The sequence below is a fragment of the Sorex araneus genome, chromosome 2, assembly GCF_027595985.1.
Source record: "Sorex araneus isolate mSorAra2 chromosome 2, mSorAra2.pri, whole genome shotgun sequence".
Taxonomy (NCBI): domain Eukaryota; kingdom Metazoa; phylum Chordata; class Mammalia; order Eulipotyphla; family Soricidae; genus Sorex; species Sorex araneus.
This window is the reverse complement of record NC_073303.1, coordinates 219,902,090-219,921,490: the sequence shown is the minus strand read 5'-3', so window position 1 is coordinate 219,921,490 and position 19,401 is coordinate 219,902,090. Positions and strand designations below refer to the sequence as shown.

Below are 19,401 nucleotides of genomic sequence, written 5' to 3'. Positions count from 1 at the left end.
GCTGTGAATTAAACCTGGGTCAGCGGCATGCAAGGCAAACATCTTAATTTGTTGTTGTTGTTGTTATTTTTCTTCATTGTTGTAGTAATCGGGATTACACACGTTTCTGGCTGTGATGCTGATTGTGGTGCTTTAGGGGGGTCACTTTCTCTCCCTTGTTTTGTGCGTTCACACCCAGAAGTGCTCAGGGCTTTCTCCTGGCTCTAAGCTCAGGGGTCAAGAGAACTTTATTTGGGCTGGAGCGATAGCACAAAGGGGAGGGCGTTTGCCTTGCAGGCAGCCGACCCGGGTTTGATTCCCAGCATCCCATACGGCCCCTAAGCACCATCAGGAGTAATTCCTGAGTGCAGAGCCAGGAGTAACCCCTGTGCATCGCCGGGTGAGACCCAAAAAGCAAAGAGAGAGAGAGAGAGAGAAGAGAGAGAGAGAGAGAGAGAGAGAGAGAGAGAGAGAGAGAGAGAACTTTATTTGAGTCAAGAGTGTGGAAACTGGGGGTTGGAGAGATAGGACAGCGGGTAGGACATTTAATTTGCATGCAGCTGATCTGGGTTTGATCCCTGGCATCTGGAGCACTGCCAGGAGTGCCCCTTAGCACAGAGCCAGGAGCGACCCCGTGTGTGTGTGTGTGTGTGTGTGTGTGTGTGTGTGTGTGTGTGTGTGAACTGTGAGTGGGGGGGAGATCTCAGCCGTAGAACATGTTGGCAGAAGTCTGAGTTGGAAGCCAGGTACTACCTCACATGTTGTGTGCAGTCCAGGCAGTGCTGTCATTGAAGAGCCTGGCAACACAATCCAAAAAGTATTTAATCTCAGACCAGAGAGATAGTCTAGGGATTAAGGCACTCGCCTCGCCTATGGTTGACCCAATTTGATGCCAGCACTGCATATAGCACCCCAAGCACTGCTGGGGTCACTCCTGAGTACAGAGCTAAGAATGACCCCTGAGCACCACAGACTGTGCTCAAATAGCTCCCCTCAAAAAGCAGTGTACAATCTCTGGATCACCACAAACACACATGTGTGCATTCACCGCAGCTCAGGTCTATGACCCTGGTGGGCACTGCAACTGAAAGTATGTGACACTATAGCGAAGTGTGTGACCCCCAATTATCACATCAACAACAAAAGAGAGGGGAGGGAAAAGTGCTCATTAAGGGGCTGGAGCAATAGCACAGCGGGTAGGGCGTTTGCTTTGCATGCGGCCAACCCGGGTTCAAATCCCAGCATCCCATAGGGTCCCCTGAGCACCGCCAGGAGTAATTCCTGAGTGCAAAGCCAGGAGTAACCCCTGTCATCGCCGGGTGTGACCCAAAAAGAAAAAAAAGTGCTCATTAAGAATTCATTAAATTAGAAGGCAGATGGAATAGAGAAGGGATCACTAAGGAAATGATGGCTGGAGGAATCAGTTGGGATAGGAGATGCATGCCGAAAGTAGATAATGGACCAAACATGATGACCTCTCAGTGTCTGTGTTGCAAGCCATAATGCCCAGAAGTAGAGAGAGAGTATGGGGAATATTGTCTGCCATGGAGGCAGGGGCAGGGTGGGAAAGGGGGGATATACCAGGGATATTGGTGGTGGGGAATGTGCACTGGTGGAGGGATGGGTGTTTGTTCATTGTGTGACTGTTAACCCAAACATGAAAGCTTGTAACTATCTCACAATGATTTAGTAAAATTTTAAAAAAAAGAATTCATTAAATTAGAAACAATATTTTGAGGGGGTTGCAGAGAAATAGTACAGCAGTTAGGGTGTTTGGCTTGCACATGGGCCACTGGGGTTTGATCCCTGGCATCCTATATGGACTCCTGAGCACCACCAGGAGGAATTCCTGAGTGCAGAGCCAGGAGTAAGCCCTTAGCATCACCAGGTGTGGTTTGAACACAGAAAAATAAAATTTAAAAAAATGATGGGGCTGAAGCAATAGTACAGTGGGTAGGGCATTTGCCTTGCATGCGGCCGACCCGGGTTCAATTCCCAGCATCTCATATGGTCCCCTGAGCACTGCCAGGAGTGATTCCTGAGTGCATGAGCCAGGAGTAACCCCTGTGCATTGCCAGGTGTGTCCCAAATACCCCCCCCCAAAAAAAACAACAAAAAATGAATTAAAAACAATACTTAGGAGGCCCAGGGGATAGCTTAGAGCATCCTTCTTGTGAGCATAAGGCCATAAGTTCAACCTCCAGAGCAGCCACATGCATTGAGCACAGCCCAGCGGTTCTGCCAAGGTCTGACTATACAGCTGTCCATTATCCTTAGCACTGACACAGCAATTTTCACCCAAACCACAGCTCGGAACAGCGAGCCCGACACACTGCTGAAAGGGGTCCACCCCAGAAAGCACCACAACTAGAAAGAGGCCCAAGTGCTGTGGCTAGAATGTGCCAGCCCTAGTGAGCGTGTGTGCAAGCACCCAATAACGCCAGGCAAGTATGCCATTATTATCACATGGCGGAGAGTGATCCTGGGGTTGGAGAGATATACAGTGGGTAGGGCATGCAAGTGGGTAAGCCCTTGCATGCATTTGACCCAGGTTCAATCCACAGCACCATGTATGGTCCCCTAAGCACTGCCAGGAGTCACCCCCTGAGCAAAGAGCCAGAAGTGAGCCCTGAGCACTGCCAGGTGCAACTAAGAGAGAAGAGAGAGAGAGAGAGAGAGAGAGAGAGAGAGAGAGAGAGAGAGAGAGGCCCTAGAAAGCACCACAACCAACAACCTAGCCAGAAATATGTGTAATTTTCCTGATGGAGTAATCCTGATTACTACAACAATGAAGGAAAGTGACCCAACAAATAATTGAGTAAAATTAGGGCAGGGAAATAGCTCAAAGGTCTGGCATGCAGGGCTGGCATCAGGAGACCCTGAGTTTGACCCCTGACACTGCGTGGTTGCCCAAGCTCTGCAAGGTCTAGCCCTGGTGAACCACACCCCTCTCCCCCCAGGACTGCTGCCCCCCTCTCCCGCCCCTCTCGGCATCACATCACAATATTCACCAGGCTGAATACTGATGAGAGTTGTCCCCAGGCCCCCAGACACTACTCGAAGGCCCAGTAAATAAATATGATGATAATAAAGCCAATACTGAATACTGATGTCATAGGATCCCTGTCAGACAACATTCTCAAATTCTCAAATGACAAAAGCAGAGATGTGGGGCTGGAGCGATAGCATAGGGAGTAGGGCGTTTGCCTTGCACGCGGTCAACCTGGGTTCAAATCCCAGCATCCCATATGGTCCCCGGAGCACCGCCAGGAGTAATTCCTTTTTTTTTTTTTTTTGGCTTTTTGGTCACACCTGGCAATGCACAGGGGTTACTCCTGGCTCTGCACTCAGGAATTACCCCTGGCCGTGCTCAGGGGACCATATGGGATGCTGGGATTTGAACCCGGATCAGCCGCGTGCAAGACAAACGCCCTACCCGCTGTGCTATCTCTCCAGCCCCGGAGTAATTCCTGAGTGCAAAGCCAGGAGTAACCCCTGTGCATCGCTGGGTGTGACCAAAAAAAATGCCAAAAAAAAAAAAAAAAAAGCAGAGATGAAGAACAGTTTAGGCCCATTGCCTGGGTTGGAGCTGGAAGACTGGGCATTGAATATAAAAAAGTACCAGAAACCCCTTTGTGGTCTTGAAGAGCTCGGAGCCTTGATTTTGTTGGTGATTGCTCTTTCATGAAGGTAGAGCCAAAAGCGAAGAAGGAAGCCCCTGCCCCTCTCAAAGCTACAGCCAAAGCAAAAGCTTTGATGGAAAAAAATTAATAAACATTTTTTAAAAAGAAAAACAGCTGAGGGGGGCCGGAGCAACAACACAACGGGTAGGGCGTTTGCCTTGCACATGGCCAACCGGGTTCTATTCCAGACCGCCCATATGGCCTCCTGAACACTGCCAGAAATGATCTGGTCCCTCAGTTAGAATGAATACGGACCTGGAATCCCTGAGCACTAATTAGGAGCCCCCTCCCCCCCAAAAAAAGAGAGAAATTATATCTAATGAGAGCAGGTTCGTGCAAGGTCATGGTTCAGCGGTGGCCATGATAGGATTTTTTTCCCTTACTCTTTTTTTTTTTTTTTTTTTTTTGCTTTTCGGGTCACACCCAGCGATGCACAGGGGTTACTCCTGGCTCTGCACTCAGGAATTACTCCTGGCGGTTCTGGGGGACCATATGGGATGCTGGGAATCAAACCCGAGTCGACCGCGTGCAAGGCAAACGCCCTCCCCGCTGTGTATCACTCCAGCCCCCTTCCCTCACTCTTTGGTTGAACAAAATGATGTAGTTCAAGGACGCACTGTCTAAGGTGATGCCACTCGAGGAAGCTGGGTGAAGGGCACATGGGACCTTATGTACTATTTTTTCAATTTCCTCTAAGTCTATGACGATCTCCAAGGTCGTTTCCAAACATTTCTACAAATTGACAAATATCCAGAAGCAGCAAAGACTGACCCTGGTCAGAGGGGCCGCTGGATCTCTCGGCTGGTCCTTTCTTCCCACGGGGGCCTGGTGGGGGGGTTAGGGGGGGTCCCTATGTTTCAGCTCCCGAAATTCACACATTTTCCAGCCTCTGTCTCCAGCCTAGAAACAAAGTCCTCCAGGACATTCACTCGGGGTTAACGGCTTCCTCCACCCCCGCTGGCATGGGGGGACCCTCAGCACATGCGTCTCAGGGCCAACCTCTTCCTCGAAACACGCTCCAGAACTTTCTCACCCCACCCACGTATCCCGCGCTGGGATCCCTCTGCCGGCCCCGAACGCGGGCTGGGCCCAAACTCACGCCATGGGAGTGGCTGGGAGAGAGAGGATAAACGCCGCGAGAGGAGTCAGTGGGGAAATGACGGCTCCAGGCCTTGGCAGTCCTCGGGAAACCCTTGCGTCCTGGGGAGGGAGGGTCGCGCCCCACAAGGAGCCATTTAGCCTGCCTTGAGGGCCCCTTTTCTTTGAGCCCTGGCTGCGAGCCAACGTCTGGAACTAGGCCACAGCACCAACGCCCCCTTGCCTTGTAGGACAGCCAGAATTCCCAGTCTGGGAACCCTTCTCCACTCCTCCCCGGCTGCTCCCGGCCCATCCAATCCCCAACAACTCGGCAGCTCCCGCCCAAGCATTTTGTCCTGCCAGTTTGGAGTTTTAACCCGTTTTGCTGGTGAAGTAAAGCTAAGGGGGAAGTCGGGGGCCAGAGAGATAGTGCCGTGGGCAACCTGGCACCTGGCTGACCCGGGTTCAGTCCCCAGCATCCCCTATGGACCTTGAGTCCCACCAGGCGTGATCCCTGAGCACAACCCAGAGTAAGTTCTGAGCGCCACTGGGTGTGGCCAAACCCGGACCCCCAAGGCCCTGGGGGGGAAAGCTAACATCAAAATGGATCTCAAGGGGCTGGAGCCATAGCACAGCAGGGAGGGCGTTTGCCTTGCATGCTGTCGACCCAGGTTCGATTCCCAGCATCCCATAGGGTCTTCCGAGCACCGCCAGGAGTAATTCCTGAGTGCAGAGCCAGGAGGAACCCCTGAACATCGCTGGGTGTGACCCAAAAAGAAGGAACAAAGGAAAAGAAAAGAAACTGTTAGGGGCTGCAGCGATAGCACAGCGGGTAGGGCGTTTGCCTTGCACGCGGCCAATCTGGGTTCGATTCGCAGCATCCCATATGGTCCCCTGCGTACCGCCAGGGGTGATTCCTGAGTGCATGAGCCAGGAGTAACCTCTGTGCATCGCCAGGTGTGACCCAAAAAGCTAAAAGCAAAAAAAAAAAAAAAAAAGAAAGAAAGAAAGAAACTGTTATGGGATGTCCAGGAGGCCACAGGCCTCATCTGAACTGCCGCAAGCAGTGCCCAGGGCACGCTCAACGCTGCGTCCTGCCCAGCTGCCCCGCTGGGAGAAAGGGCCGTCTTCCTGCTGCACTGTTTGCTCCCCCCAGCCCCTCAAGGCACAGGTCACAAATACTAGGGGCTCAGGGCTGGAGTGATAGCACAGCGGGTAGGGTGTTTGCCTTGCACGTGGCCGACCCGGGTTCAAATCCCAGCATCCCATAGGGCCCCCTGAGCACCGCCAGGGGTGGTTCCTGAGTGCAGAGCCAGGAGTAACCCCTGTGCATTGCCGGGTGTGACCCAAAAAGAAAAACAAAATACTAGGGGCTCAGGGCTGGAGCAATAGCACAGCGGGTAGGGCGTTTGCCTTGCACGTGGCTGACCCGGGTTTAATTCCCAGCATCCCATAGGGTCCCCCGAGCACCGCCAGAGGTAATTCCTGAGTGCAGAGCCAGGAGTAACCCCTGTGCATGGCTGGGTGTGACCCAACAAGAAAAAAAAAAAACTCAAAAGAATAGGAAAATAAGTAGAAACAATGGAGTTGCACTCATTTACTGGAAAGAAAAATAAGCGGGGTGGGAGATTGCAAGGAGGGTGGGGGAAAGAAGAGATTTCAAAATTCCTGAGTCATCTCCCAGATATGCAGCCACCGTCCATGCCACGAAGGGCAGGTGCTGCTGAGCTTGAACCCCACAGAAACTGCCATTCAACAGCAAGCAGTGAGGGCCGCAGCTGACGGATCCTTGAGAGACCAGCCGGGGTCCTCATATTTGGGTGCCATTGTTCTCTGTCCAGCTCTAGGGCAAAGAACCTTCCAGTGTGTGGGAGAGGAAGGCAGGGCTGATGTCTGCGGAATCCTGGCAGTCTCCACACTGGTGGTGAAAATGCCAGGCAGGGTTGCCAAGGGGGGTGAGGGTGAGAGAGGAGGGGCCGAGCACTTTCCCTGGGTCAACGGATCTTAACATTTACAGATTCACCCCTCAAAGCCTCAGCAACACCCCCCTCCTCACCCCCTCCCATCCACCATGTTCACCAGGCAGTGGTACCTCTTCCATCCCCCTCTCTCAGGCCCCCCTGCCCTAGAGCGGTGCACCAGGCACTTCCTCGCAGCCTGTTTTGCTTGCTCACTGTGGCTGGAGGCTGCAGCCCGGGAAGGGGGAGGGCTGGGTGAGGCTGCCCCGTGATGCTCTCACCCTTCCCGCTTCTATTGATCAGCCCTTCTCGGGAGCAGAACCTTTTCCCAAACACCTCTCTGCTGGCCAGAGTCCGCCAACTGGGAACGGAGGCTGAGTGATGATGAGACAGGCAGCCCTCCCAGAACACCTTTTAGTGTTCCAAGTTCCAAGTCTCTCCCAAGACCTCTGCAGTACGGTACAGTCGCCCCCGGGTTCTGGCCTCAGAGAGCCTGAGTCTGCCGTAGATTTATTCTGACTTAACCGCTTCTGCACCTCAGAGCCATCATCTGCAAACTGGCTGCAACCATTCTCTGTCTAAACATTAAATGAATTCACAGATGTAAAATACTTGACAGGCAGGCACTTGGGAAATGATGCAAAAAGGAATCATAATAAACTTAGAAGCACAGATGCACATATATACACCAATGTTTGCAGCCAACTTTTGTATTCAGAGTTTTTATTTTGGCTTGGAGCCAAAGCAATAGTACAGAGGGTAAAACACTTGCCCTGAGTTCCACCAGGAGGGATCCCTGAGCGCAGAGCCAGAAATAAACCCTGAAAACTACTTGGACATGGCCCCAAAACAAACAAAAACAAACAACTTTTATTTTGTCGTTCAGTGTTCTGCTTCATGTCCCTACTTAGCCATTTTGTTCACCAATCCATTGGGGGTTGCACAGTTTAGAAATTAAGATTCTAAGGGCTGGAGCAATAGCACAGCAGGTAGGGCATTTGCCTTGCACGCGGCTGACCCGGATTCGATTCCAAGCATCTCATATGGTCCCCTGAGCACCACCAGGGGTAATTCTTGAGTGCAGAGCCAGGAGTAACCCCTGTGAATCGCCGGGTGTGACCCAAAAAGAAAATAAAAAAGAAATTAAGATTCTACTCTGAAAATACCTGAGTCAGTCAGTAATCCTCATCTCTTTTCTTTTTTTTCTTTTTGTTCATTTTTTTTGCTTTTTGGGTCACACCCAGCGATGCTCAAGGGTTACTCCTGGCTTTGCACTCAGGAATTACTCCTGGCGCTGCTTGGGGGACCATATGGGATGCCAGGGATCGAACCCGGGTCGGCCGCGTGCAAGGCGAATGCCTTACCCGCTGTGCTATCGCTCCGGCCCCAATCCTCATCTCTTTTCAAAGGTATGGGGGCCAGACTGATAGCACAGAGGTCAGAGTGGTTGCCTCGGATGTGGCCAACGTGGGTTCAGTCCCTGGCAAGTCATATGCTCCCCTGAGCCCTGCAGGAGTGATTTCTTAGCTCAGAACTAGGCGTGAGCCCTGATCACTGCCAGGTGCGGCCCCGAAACTAAAACAAATTCACTACCAGTGTTTTATTCTTGGCTGGGCAGATAGCTCAAAGCAGTGGTCTTCCACCACAAGTCCCCCGGTCTAGAAAGGTTGAAACCCACTGGACTACTGCCCCGGTTATAACTGCTGTGGACCATGTGCAGGACAGGTGCTGGACCGAAGGTGTAAAAATGTTCAAGAACACTATTCAGGATTTTGCACAGGGGCAAGAGCACTTGCCTTGCATGCACCTGACCCAAGTTGAATTCCCGGCATCCCACAGGGTCCCGCAAGCACCACCAGCAGTGATTGCTGAATGCAGAGCCAGGAGTTACGCCTGAGTATCACCAGGTGTGGCCGAAAAGCAAACAAGCAAAAATGCTGTCCAATGGACTGGAGCACATGTGGGATCCCCACCAGACTGAGCCCTACCACGAGGCACCTCCAAATCAGAGACAGAGCCGGGAGAAGCCCCTGAACACCACCGGGTGGTTCAACAGAAAGTGGAGAGAAAAGGAAGTGTTTTATTCTAACTCAACTAGCACCCATTCCTCTCCTTTAACCAACAGACGTGAGCTCATTTTTAAATTATGGAAGAACTGAATAACAAAATGAGAACATCAAGGATAGGCATCACTGTATCACTGTCATCCCCTCGTTAATCAATTTGCTCGAGCAGGCACCAGTAATGTCTTCATTTGTCCCTGTCACGTGCTAGTTTAACCCAATGGCATTTGCTCGGTCCAGGAACATGAAGAGCACGTTACTGTTACTTTTTTGGCATATCAAATATGTCATGGTTAGCTTGCTAGGCTCTGCCATGCGGTGGGGGGAGGGAAGAACAAAAAATGAAAATAAAAATTAAGAGGAAAAATTGCATCACTCTCTTCCGGGAACTTTGTTTTATAGTCTCTGGATCTTGGCCATTGATGAGATTACATGGCGCCAGGTGGGGAGGGGGGAATTTGTGGGTGTGACTGCCAAGCTACTGGAAAACTGGGGATCTGGGTGGAGGAAGCCCGGTCCGATCCAAACAGGATTGGAGATCTCAGTCACAGGTCCCGCATACCTGGCTTCCTCTATCAGTTCCATCATTGGTGAGGCTCATGTCATAGCCTGAGGATAGGCATAGCCTGAGAAATGGTTTAGTGTGAAGATTCACAGCCTTGAGTATACATTATAGTCAAATGGAAAAACTTAATTAAACAAAAAACTATACTTCTGGGTAATTAGTCTGAGCCAAGGCATTTTTAAAAACCCTCCCCACCACTCCAGACCAGAGAGATAATACAGCAGGTAGAACTTTTATCTTGCACACGGCTGACCCGTGTTGGATCCCCAGCATCCCTTATGGTCCTCCTAGCCTGCCAGAAATGATCCCTGAGAGCCAGGAGTAAGGCCTGAGCACCACTGGCTGCGGCCCAGAAATAACAACAAAAAAACTGCTCCTCCAAAAAATTGAAGTTTTACCTATTATCTTTTTTAAAAAAAATCTTTATTGCTTTATTGTCTAGAAATATGACATGGGTTTGGGGTTGTTTGTTTGTTTGTTTGTTTGTTTGTTCTGTGCAGGGGCCACACCAGCAATGGTCAGAAGTTACTCCTCACTCAGACAGTGCTTGTGGGTTATACAGGGTGCCTGGGATAGAACTTGGGTTGGCCTCATGCAAGGCAAACACTTTACCCACTGTACTATTTATCCGGCCCCAAAATGTGTTTTGTTTTTGTTTTTGGGTCACACCCAGCCATGCACAGGGGTTACTCCTGGCTCATGCACTCAGGAATTACTCCTGGTGGTGCTCAGGGGACCATATGGGATGCTGGGAATCAAACCTGGGTCGGTCGGCCGCATGCAAGGCAAACGCCCTACCCTGCTGTGCTATTGCTTCAGCCCCAAATGTGTTTTTTTTTAAGTCCGAGGGAACAAGCTTAAGGGGTGGCTGAGAAAACTGGAAATAATGGTTGTAGGAAGATGCAGTGGTGGTGGGATTGGTGTTGGAGTATTGAATGTAACAAATCAGCATGAACAACTTTATTCAATAAATAAATAAATGAGGGTTCGAATCCCAGCATCCTATATGGTCCCCTGAGCACCACCAGGGGTAATTCCTGAGTACATGAGCCACGAGTGACCCCTGTGCATCACCGGGTGTGACCCAAAAATAATAATAATAATAATAAAATAAAGGGAAGATACCCTAAAAAATAATAAATAAATAAATGTAAGAAACAAAAATCTTACAAAAGGACCTGGGTAGTATAATATAGTAGGTAGGACATTTGTCTTACATGTGGCCAATCCAAGATCAATTCCTGGCAACCCTGAGTACTGCCAGGAGTGATTCCTGAGTGCAGAGTCAGGAGTCACTTCTGAGCATTGTCGGGTGTGGCAAAAAAAAAAAAAAAAAGTCACCCAGCAGATTAGAGCATAGTGTACCAGGAGAGATATGTGACCCTGGAAATATGTAGACATTTATAACTTTTTCTATTTTCAGTACAATGCCATGTCCAACAGTACTTAGGAGTCACTCCTGGCTGTGCTCGGAGTGGTTTTGTTTAGTTGGCATTTTTTTGCTTTGTTTTGTTTGGGGGGCCACACGTGGCAGTGTTCAGGGGTTACACCCGGATCTGACTCAGGAATTACTCCTGGTGGACTCAGGGAATCATAGGGGATCCTGGAGAGATGCAACCTGTGTTGGTTGCATGCAAGGCAATTGCCTCTCTCTCTGTACTATCTCTCCAGCCCCCACTGCTGGCTGTGTTCTGGGATCAAATCTGGGTCTGCAACCGGGCATCTTATTTTTTAATAGGGAACGCTTCAGAAAATTTGTGTGTCATCCTTGCACAGGGGGCATACTCGTCTCTGTAGCATTCCAACTTTAGTATCTGCGCTGTGGAAGCCAGCGCAAGGCAAGCATCTTAATTCCTGTACTGCCTCTCTGCTACTATAATTTTTTTTTTGTCCTGAGGGAGTTCATCTCAGAAACATTTCAGGCTATTGGTCATTAGCATTTCCTCTCTGTTGGGGAGTGGGGATTGAGTCCCACTAGAATTATTCCCAGCTCTGTGCTCAAGGCTGGCTCCCAGATAAAACGGGGGTGCACAGCACACAAGGCAAAATCTCAGCCCTGTGCTATTTCTCAGGCCTGGAGAACTTTTTCCTGGGGTCAACTTGAAATGGATCCTCGTTCCCTGACCACAAAAGGAGAGATGGGATTGTATATTCACCGCACACCAGCCAAATTAGCACAGCTCCGTAGGAGGCAGCTGGGAGAGCCTGAGGGACCTCAATGGGGTGGTGAGAGGCAGAGAGAGCTTCGAAAAGAGAGGCGAGCGGGGGAGGGCGGCAGAGAATGAACCGAGAACTGGCCTGAGCTGCCAGGAGGGAACGGAGAGGGAAGGGAAAGAATTTCAATGAATCTTGGGACTTTCTGCTTCCCCAGCAACAGAACCTTGATGGACCTGCTGGCAACAACAATCCTCCCCAGAGGCTGAGGTCCAAAACAGATTTAAAAGCTGGCTCTGGGCTTGCTCTTCAGGCCCGTGTCCTTAATCTCCCTTGCTCGTCTCTCTCTTCGCTCGCTCTGCAAGTCCGTGTTCCCCCTCGAACCCATATCTTCCTGTGTCTCTGCTTGCTCGCTCGCTCAAGTTCATGTTCCCTCTTAAACACAGACTCCTTTCCTGTCCCCCTTTCACATCTTTCTTTTTCTTTGCTTTTTCCTTTGGGGGGATTGGTGTGGAGCGGGGGGGGGGCGACACCTGTCAGTGTGCAGGGGTAACTCTTGGCTCTGCCTGCCCTCAAAAATCATTCCGGGGGCTGGAGCAATAGCACAGCAGGTAGGACATTTGCCTTGCACATGGCCGACCTGGGTTCGACACCCCAGCATCCCAGGGGTAGTTCCTGAGCACCGCCAGGAGTAATTCCTGAGTGCAGAGCCAGGAGTAACCCCTGTGCATCTCGAGGTGTGACCCAAAAAGCAATAAAAAAAATCATTCCTGGTATGGGCAGGAGGGGGGGTGGAGGGGGTGGGGGAGGGCGATATGGGATTCCTGAGACTGCATCATGGTGGACTTCACGCAAGGCGAACACCTTTCCTGCTGTACTAGCTCTTGACCGACCCTTCACATCTTTTTTTTTTTCTTTTTGGGTCACACCCAGCCAAGGTTACTCCTGGCTCATGCACTCAGGAATTACTCCTGGCGCTGCTCTGGGGACCCTATGGGATGCTGGGAATCGAACTCGGGTCAGCCGCGTGCAAGGCAAAGGCTCTACCCCCTGTGCTATTGTTCCAGCCCCCATTCACATCTTTCTAAGTTGTTTTGTTTTCAGTATCTTGACCTGCCTGGGGGCTTCCTCTCTTCTGCCTTCCTTTCTCTTCTTTCTCTCTCTACCTTTCCCTTCTCTTTTCTCTCTGTTTCGCCTTCTCTTTCTCACCTCCTTTTTCTCCTTTCTCAGTTTTTCTTTTTCTCTTTCCTCCTCTCCCCTCCCTTCACCTCACCTCTTCTCCCTCTCCTTCCTCCTATCTCTGCCTCCCTCCCTCCCTATCCCCTGCAGAGAAAAAAAATGGGGGTTCATGTCCTAGGGTGAATATCTGGGTTGGGGAAACACTGGACATTGGTAAAGAAAAACAAAACTATCTTGCTGGGGGACAGAGCAATAGTTCAGCAGATAGGGAGCTTGCCTTGCACATGATGAGCAGGGTTTGATCTCTAGAATCTCATATGGTCCCTCGAACCCACCAGGAGTGACCCCTGAGCACCACCAGGTGTGGCCCCCAAACAAAAATAATAATAATAATGGCAATAATATTTTTTTGGCTTTTTGGGTCACACCTGGCAATGCACAGGGCTCACTCCTGGCTCTGCACTCAGGAATTACCCCTGGCAGTGCTCAGGGGACCATATGGGATTCTGGGGATTGAACCCGGGTCAGCCACATGCAAGGCAAACGCCCTACCCGCTGTGCTATCGCTCCAGCCCCTAAAACTCTTCTTTCACCTGGCACGCAGCCAGCCTGGGTTCCACTGCCAGCACCCCAGATGGTCTCCCTAGCCCTTCTAGGAGCCATCCCTGAGTGCAGAGCCAGGCATGTAAGCCCTGTGAATTGCTGAATGTGGCCCCAAAACAAGTTTGCTTCACTAAAAATGAAATAAAAACTGGTTCTGGAGCCAGAGAGCTAGTTACAGTGGGTAGGGCGTTTGCCTTGCATGGGGCTGACCTAGATTCAACTCCCTATCCCATATGGTTCCCTGGAACACTGCCAGGAGAAATTTCTTTTCTTTTTCTTTTCTTTTTTTTTTTTTTTGCTTTTTGGGTCACACCTGGCAATGCACAGGGGTTACTCCTGGCTCATGCACTCAGGAATTACTCCTGGCGGTGCTCAGGGGACCATATGGGATGCTGGGAATCAAACCCGGGTCGACCGAGTGCAAGACAAACACCCTACCCGCTGTGCTATTGCCCCAGCCCCAACCCAGGAGAAATTTCTAAGTGCAGAGTCAGGAGTAATCCCTGAGTATTACGGGTATGACCTCCAAACCAAAATAAATCATATATTTAAAAAATTTAACTTGGGGGGCTGGAGCGATAGCAACGGGGGTAGGGCGTTTGCCTTCCACGCGGCCAACCCGGGTTCGATTCTCAGCATCCCGTGTGGTCCCCTGAGCACTGCAAGGGGTAGTTCCTGAGTGCAGAGCCACGAGGAACCCCTGAGCATCGCCAGGTGTGACCCAAAAAGCAACTAATTTTTTTTAAAAAAAATTTTAACCTGGTTCTGCACTACAGGTACTAAAGAAAACTTCCATCGCTCAGTAAAAAGTGCGCTCCACGGGGTGGGAGAGATAGTACAGCGAGTAGGGCATCTCCTATGATCCCCCAAGCACCGCCAGGAGTTGCAAAACCAGGAGTAAACCCTGAGCAGGTAGTGACTCCAAAAAGTAAGTAAGTAAGTAAGTAAGTAAGTAAATAAATAAATAAATAAATAAATAAATAAATAAATAAATAAATAAATAAATAAATAAATAAATAATTTTTTTTAATGGAATAGGAAAAAAAGTGAGCCCCTAGTAAAGCCATGCGCGCACCTGTCACTAACCCCTCCCTCCCCTGCAGGAACTGTCACGCCCACGCGACTCCTGGGGCGGGTCCCGCGTCACGTGACGGCGCGGCCACGTGACCCGGGCCCGGCAGGAGGTGAGCGGCGCGTTCCTGCTCCGGGAGGCAGCTGGGGCCGGGAGGTGGCCAGCGCCCCCCCCGCCCCGGCGTGACCATGCTGTCCCGCCTGCTGAAAGAGCACCAGGCCAAGCAGAACGAGCGCAAGGAGCTGCAGGGTGAGCCGAGCCCCCATCTCGCCGCCGCCGGCGCCCGGCCCGGAACCTGGGCCTCGAACAACGGCCCGGATCCCGGGGCGGGCGCGAGCCCCGGGGGTGGGCACGGGCGTTGGGGGAGGGAGTCCGGGGGAGACGCTTTCCCGGCCGGCGGGCTCCGGTCCCCCAGCTGCACCCCGGGGCCCTCTCGGTAACGCCCCCGACGCGCCGCCGCCTAGTCCCGCCCCGGCGCCGGGACGCTGCGCCGATTGGTCCAGGGCCCTGCCCGTCTGCGCCGGCACGCCGGCCTGCGGGGGAGGTGGGGACCGGACTGGGAGGCGTGAAATCCCAGCAATGGGAGGAGGGCGAGTGGGCAGGGCCGTGTTTCCCGAATCCAGACTGGAAAGCCCGAGTTACCGAGCCCGAGCCCGTGGGAAGACGACCCGGAGGTCTCAGTCCCGGGCGCCCCCACTGACTTCAGCGCCCTTGGGCCGCTCGCGTCCGCTCTGAGGGTGATACCCCACGCCCTCACCGCTAGCATGAAGGGGCAGGGGCTGGTTTTGCAGGATGCTTGCAGTTCCTGCAGTGCTGAGTTTAGATGGTCCCGCAGCCAGCGGGTTCTTGAGGATCATCTCACAAAAAAACCCAAGTCTCCTCTCATATCCCTTTTCCTCCTCCTTCACCTCCCCCCACCCCCCTCACCAGAGAAGAGGCGCCGAGAGGCCATCACTGCAGCGACCTGCCTGACAGAAGCCTTGGTGGATCATCTTAATGTGGGGTATGAACCTTCCCCTCTCCAACACACACAAATCCTCAATTTAGTTATGGAGTTATGGGCAAGATCTGCTCTTTTTTTTTTTTTTTTTTTTTTTTTTTTTTTTTTGCTTTTTGGGTCACACCCGGCGATGCACAGGGGTTACTCCTGGCTCTGCACTCAGGAATTACCCCTGGCGGTGCTCAGGGGACCGAATGGGATGCTGGGAATCGAACCTGGGTCGGCCGCATGCAAGGCAAACGCCCTCCCCGCTGTGCTGTCGCTCCAGCCCCCAAGCTCTGCTCTTGGGGGCCTGAGATGTTCCACTGCCCTTCCCCACCCGGCTCGAGCCAGCTCTGCCCCGAGCATCAGACGGGGAGGAGCAGCTGTCGCGGCGGGAGCAGCCGGATTACCCTTCCCAGAAGCCACCCCGGTGCCCACAGCCTGATGCCATCTGCCTCCGTCCCTTTGCCCTCCAAGTCCAGCTGTCTCTGCACCGGAGGGAGGGCCTCCTCCTTCACCACAGCTCACCACCCGCTGGCAGGCCCAGGCAGCAGCTGGCAGGAAGGGGATGAATGGCATGGCCGGGAAGGGTGAGGGCAGAACCTGTGCCAGGAGCGCCCGCAGAGCCAGCGGGCTTTCTCTTCCCCGCTGCCTTTGTCTCCCCCCGACCACCCCCCGCCACAACCCCACATGGGCATGACTGCAGTAGCCAAAGACCCGGGAAGGAGCCAAGCATGTTGTCTCTTAAGCCCCAGTAACCCCAGAGCCAGCAGAGATGGTGATTGGCTAGGCTGGAAGGAAGGAGGGAAAGAGGCAGCATGAGGCTTGGCACCCCGGTGCCAGCAGCTAAACCCAGAAAGTTCTGAGTCCGGAGGGTGAGTCACCCCGTTGAGCTGTTAGCGGGGGGAGGAGGGGGTCTTCTTCATTACTCATGCCATGGTTAGGAGAAAAGAGGGCTGTGTTGGGGCCCGGCCCCCTCCCCTCCAGCCCTCCTCTTCACTCATCGTGAGTTTCAAACAAAAGGAGAAAGAGCAAGGCCTGAGAGAGTACAGCCAGTAGAGTGCTTGCCTGCCGTTCATGTGAGCAAACCGGGTTCGGTCCCTGGCACCCCAAGCCTCTCTGGAGGTGATCCCTGAGCACAGAGCCAGGAGTAAGTCCTGGGCAGGGCAGGGCAGGGAGGGAGGCGCGAAAGATAAAAAAGTAGAAAATCTGGGGCTGGAGCGATAGCACAGCGGGTAGGGCATTTGCCTTGCACGCAACCGACCCGGGTTCGATTCCCAGCAGCCCATAGGGTTCCCTGAGCACCTTCAGGAGTAATTCCTGAGTGCATGAGCCAGGAGTAACCCTGGCTGGGTGTGACCCAAAAAGCAAAAAAAAAAAAAAAAAAAGTAGAACATCAACTCGGGAAACAGGTTTGAGGACCCCCCTGGGGGATGCTGGGAAGCTCTGGGAACTCCCCTCCTGTTAATGTGGTTTCTGCCGTCCCTCTTTGGGGTCCCGCCTCACCCCCTAGCCTGGCGCAGCTGTCTGGCCCCCTCTCCTCCCACCGCAGTGGTGCCCCCGGCTCTGCTGGGGGTCTGTCCCAGGCTTCTCCTTTTCCCCCGCCTTTGTGAGGGCGCCACCCCACCCTGGGCTTGGAGAGGAGCGAGGCCAAAGCCAGATTAGAAAGGGTTTTGTGCGGCTGCCCACTGCCTGGGTCACTCCCCGCAAAGGCAAACAAAGGCGCAGTCTCTCTGGGCCCTGGTCAGGTGTCCTGCCCACTCGCTTGACCCGCCGCAACCCCTTGCCCCCTCCTGCCCCCTCAGATTCCAGTGGGGGTGGGGGGCGGGCACCGGATGTGGCGGCTAACAGCTGGCCGAGAGCTTTGGGCAGGGAGGAAGAGATTGCCCCGCCAATAAAGGAGAACAATTGCTGCACAGTTATTGGGGAGACGCAGGCCGAGGGCTGGGAAGACCAGCCCGGGGCAGGAATGGTTCCTGCAGCAGCGGGGTGATGGAAGAGAAATACTCTCGCCGGAGGAAGGGAGAAAGCGCGCGTCTGTGTGGGCGACAGCAGGGTTGGGAGAGCCGAGAGCAGGAAGGCGCCTCTGGGATACCTTCCCTTGACCCCGAGTTCCTGGGGAGGGCTCTCCTCCCCAGCCCCCTGGGTGCAGGCGGGCCCACTTTCCCTTCCCGGGTTTCCAGGCGTCAGTCACTGCCGGATTCCTCAGCTCCCCACACTCCCTTTTTTTTTTTTTTCCCTTTCTGGGTCACACCCAGCAATGCACAGGGGTTACTCCTGGCTCATGCACTCAGGCGGTGCTCAGAGACCCTAGGGCATGCTGGGAATCAAACCCGGGTTGGCTGCATGCAAGGCAAATGCCTACCGCTGTGCTATCTCTCCAGCACCCCCCCCTTTTTTTTTTTTTTTTGCTTTTTGGGTCACACCCAGCCATGCACAGGGGTTACTCCTGGCTCATGCACTCAGGAATTACTCCTGGCGGTGCTCAGGGGACCCTAGGGGATGCTGGGAATCGAACCCGGGTCGGCCACGTCTAAAACAAACACCCTCCCCACTGTGCTATCGCTCCAGCCCCCACCCCCCTCCCTTTTTGAAAAAAATTTTTTTTTTCCCTTTTTGTTTGGTTGGTTGATGGGGGCCACGTCCAGAGGTACTGGGAGCTGCTCCTCAAGGTTCTGGGGGACCGTTCGGTGTCCAGGATCAAGCCCAGACCCCCTGCTGTCTGGGGGCGGGGGGGTGGGGGGGGACACACTCCCTCTTTCTCAGGGGTTCCCAGCACCCCTCCCACCCACCCAGATGAACGCTGGCTTCTCCCTCCCAGCTCTGGGATGTCCTTTCTGTGGCATAGGAGATGGTTCTAGCCGGGCAGGTTCTGGAGGGCGGGAGACCGTGGGTGCCTCCGCGGGGGCGTCCTTCGTGTCCCTTCAGCCCTGGCAGAGCCCAGCATCTCTCCTGCCCAGCCTCCCCCACCTGTGGGAAGTCAGGGTGACACGCCCACCAACCCCCAGCCCTGAGTTAGGCAGGTGACACCCTCCTGCGGCTCCACCCCCTCCCCCCCATCTCAGCCCCCACCCCCGAGAGTCAGGCAGGTGACGCGCTTTCTGCTCCGACCCGCAGCGTCGCGCAGGCCTACATGAACCAGCGGAAGCTGGACCACGAGGTGAAGACGCTGCAGGTCCAGGCGGCCCAGTTCGCCAAGCAGACGGGCCAGTGGATCGGGATGGTGGAGAACTTCAATCAGGCGCTCAAGGTGGGTGTCGCCGCCGCACCACCGCCCCGGCCCGCACCCCGCGCTCCGCCTCTGGGTGGGATCGACCCTGGGCCAAGGATCAAGTGGGCCGTGGGACTGGTCCCCGGAAACCCCGCGTCAGGCCCCCGAGTTCGGGGAGCCAGAGGAGGAGGAGGAAGATGCAGTTGGGTGGGCGCAAGCGAAGCCCTTTGGAGAAGGGGGCCGGGGGTCCCCCTCTGCCCGAGCTGATCCCCCGCCCCCCCCCTCCTGCTCTCTCCAGGAAATCGGGGATGTGGAGAACTGGGCGCGGAGCATCGAGCTGGACATGCGCACCATCGCCACGGCGCTGGAGTACGTGTACAAAGGGCAGCTGCAGTCCGCCCCCTCCTAGCCGCTCTGCCCCGCCCTGACTGTCCCCCCACACACACACACCAGGGCCAGCAGCCTGAATAAAACACAGACTCCATGCGCAGTGAATTGTTTCGGGGGGCGGGGGAGTGTCGCCCTGGGAGTTTGGTAACTGCTCGGGTGGGGGGGGGCAGGCATCGGGGCAGCTGGCACGGTCACTCCCCACACTTGTTTCCTCCTGGGCCTGGTACGGGCCCTGTGGGGGCGTGAGGGGGCGTCGCCGCCCTCGCCTTCCCCAGGAAGGTCTTAGTGGGCCCCCAGCCGCCCGCTCTCAGCAGCACTTTCCCAAGGGGGAGCGAGAGGGTGGGGGGCAGGCCCGGCCTGGCTCTCTGCCGCCCCACGCGCTCCCAGCCTCGGGGCCTCCGTGCTAAGCCGTGTCATGAGCCCGGGGGGATTAGCTCCCGGGCCGGGGGCACTTCGGGCTGGGAAGGGGAACCGGGACAAGCAGC

The 19,401-nt window shown here is 53.9% G+C and overlaps 1 protein-coding gene and 1 non-coding gene across 2 annotated transcripts; one reads left to right on the top strand and one right to left on the bottom strand.

Annotated features, from left to right (window-relative positions):
- Positions 1-11,055: 11,055 nt before the first annotated feature.
- LOC129402886 (U6 spliceosomal RNA) lies at positions 11,056-11,160 on the bottom strand. Its single transcript, XR_008628915.1, has one exon. It is a non-coding gene; the product is annotated as a U6 spliceosomal RNA (small nuclear RNA).
- Positions 11,161-14,414: 3,254 nt separating this feature from the next.
- Positions 14,415-19,010, top strand: BLOC1S1 (biogenesis of lysosomal organelles complex 1 subunit 1). Its single transcript, XM_004601584.2, has 4 exons — positions 14,415-14,582; positions 15,264-15,336; positions 18,433-18,565; positions 18,825-19,010. The coding sequence occupies exons 1-4, from the start codon at positions 14,522-14,524 to the stop codon at positions 18,933-18,935; spliced, it is 378 nt and encodes a 125-aa protein (XP_004601641.1). The 5' UTR covers positions 14,415-14,521; the 3' UTR covers positions 18,936-19,010.
- Positions 19,011-19,401: the final 391 nt, after the last annotated feature.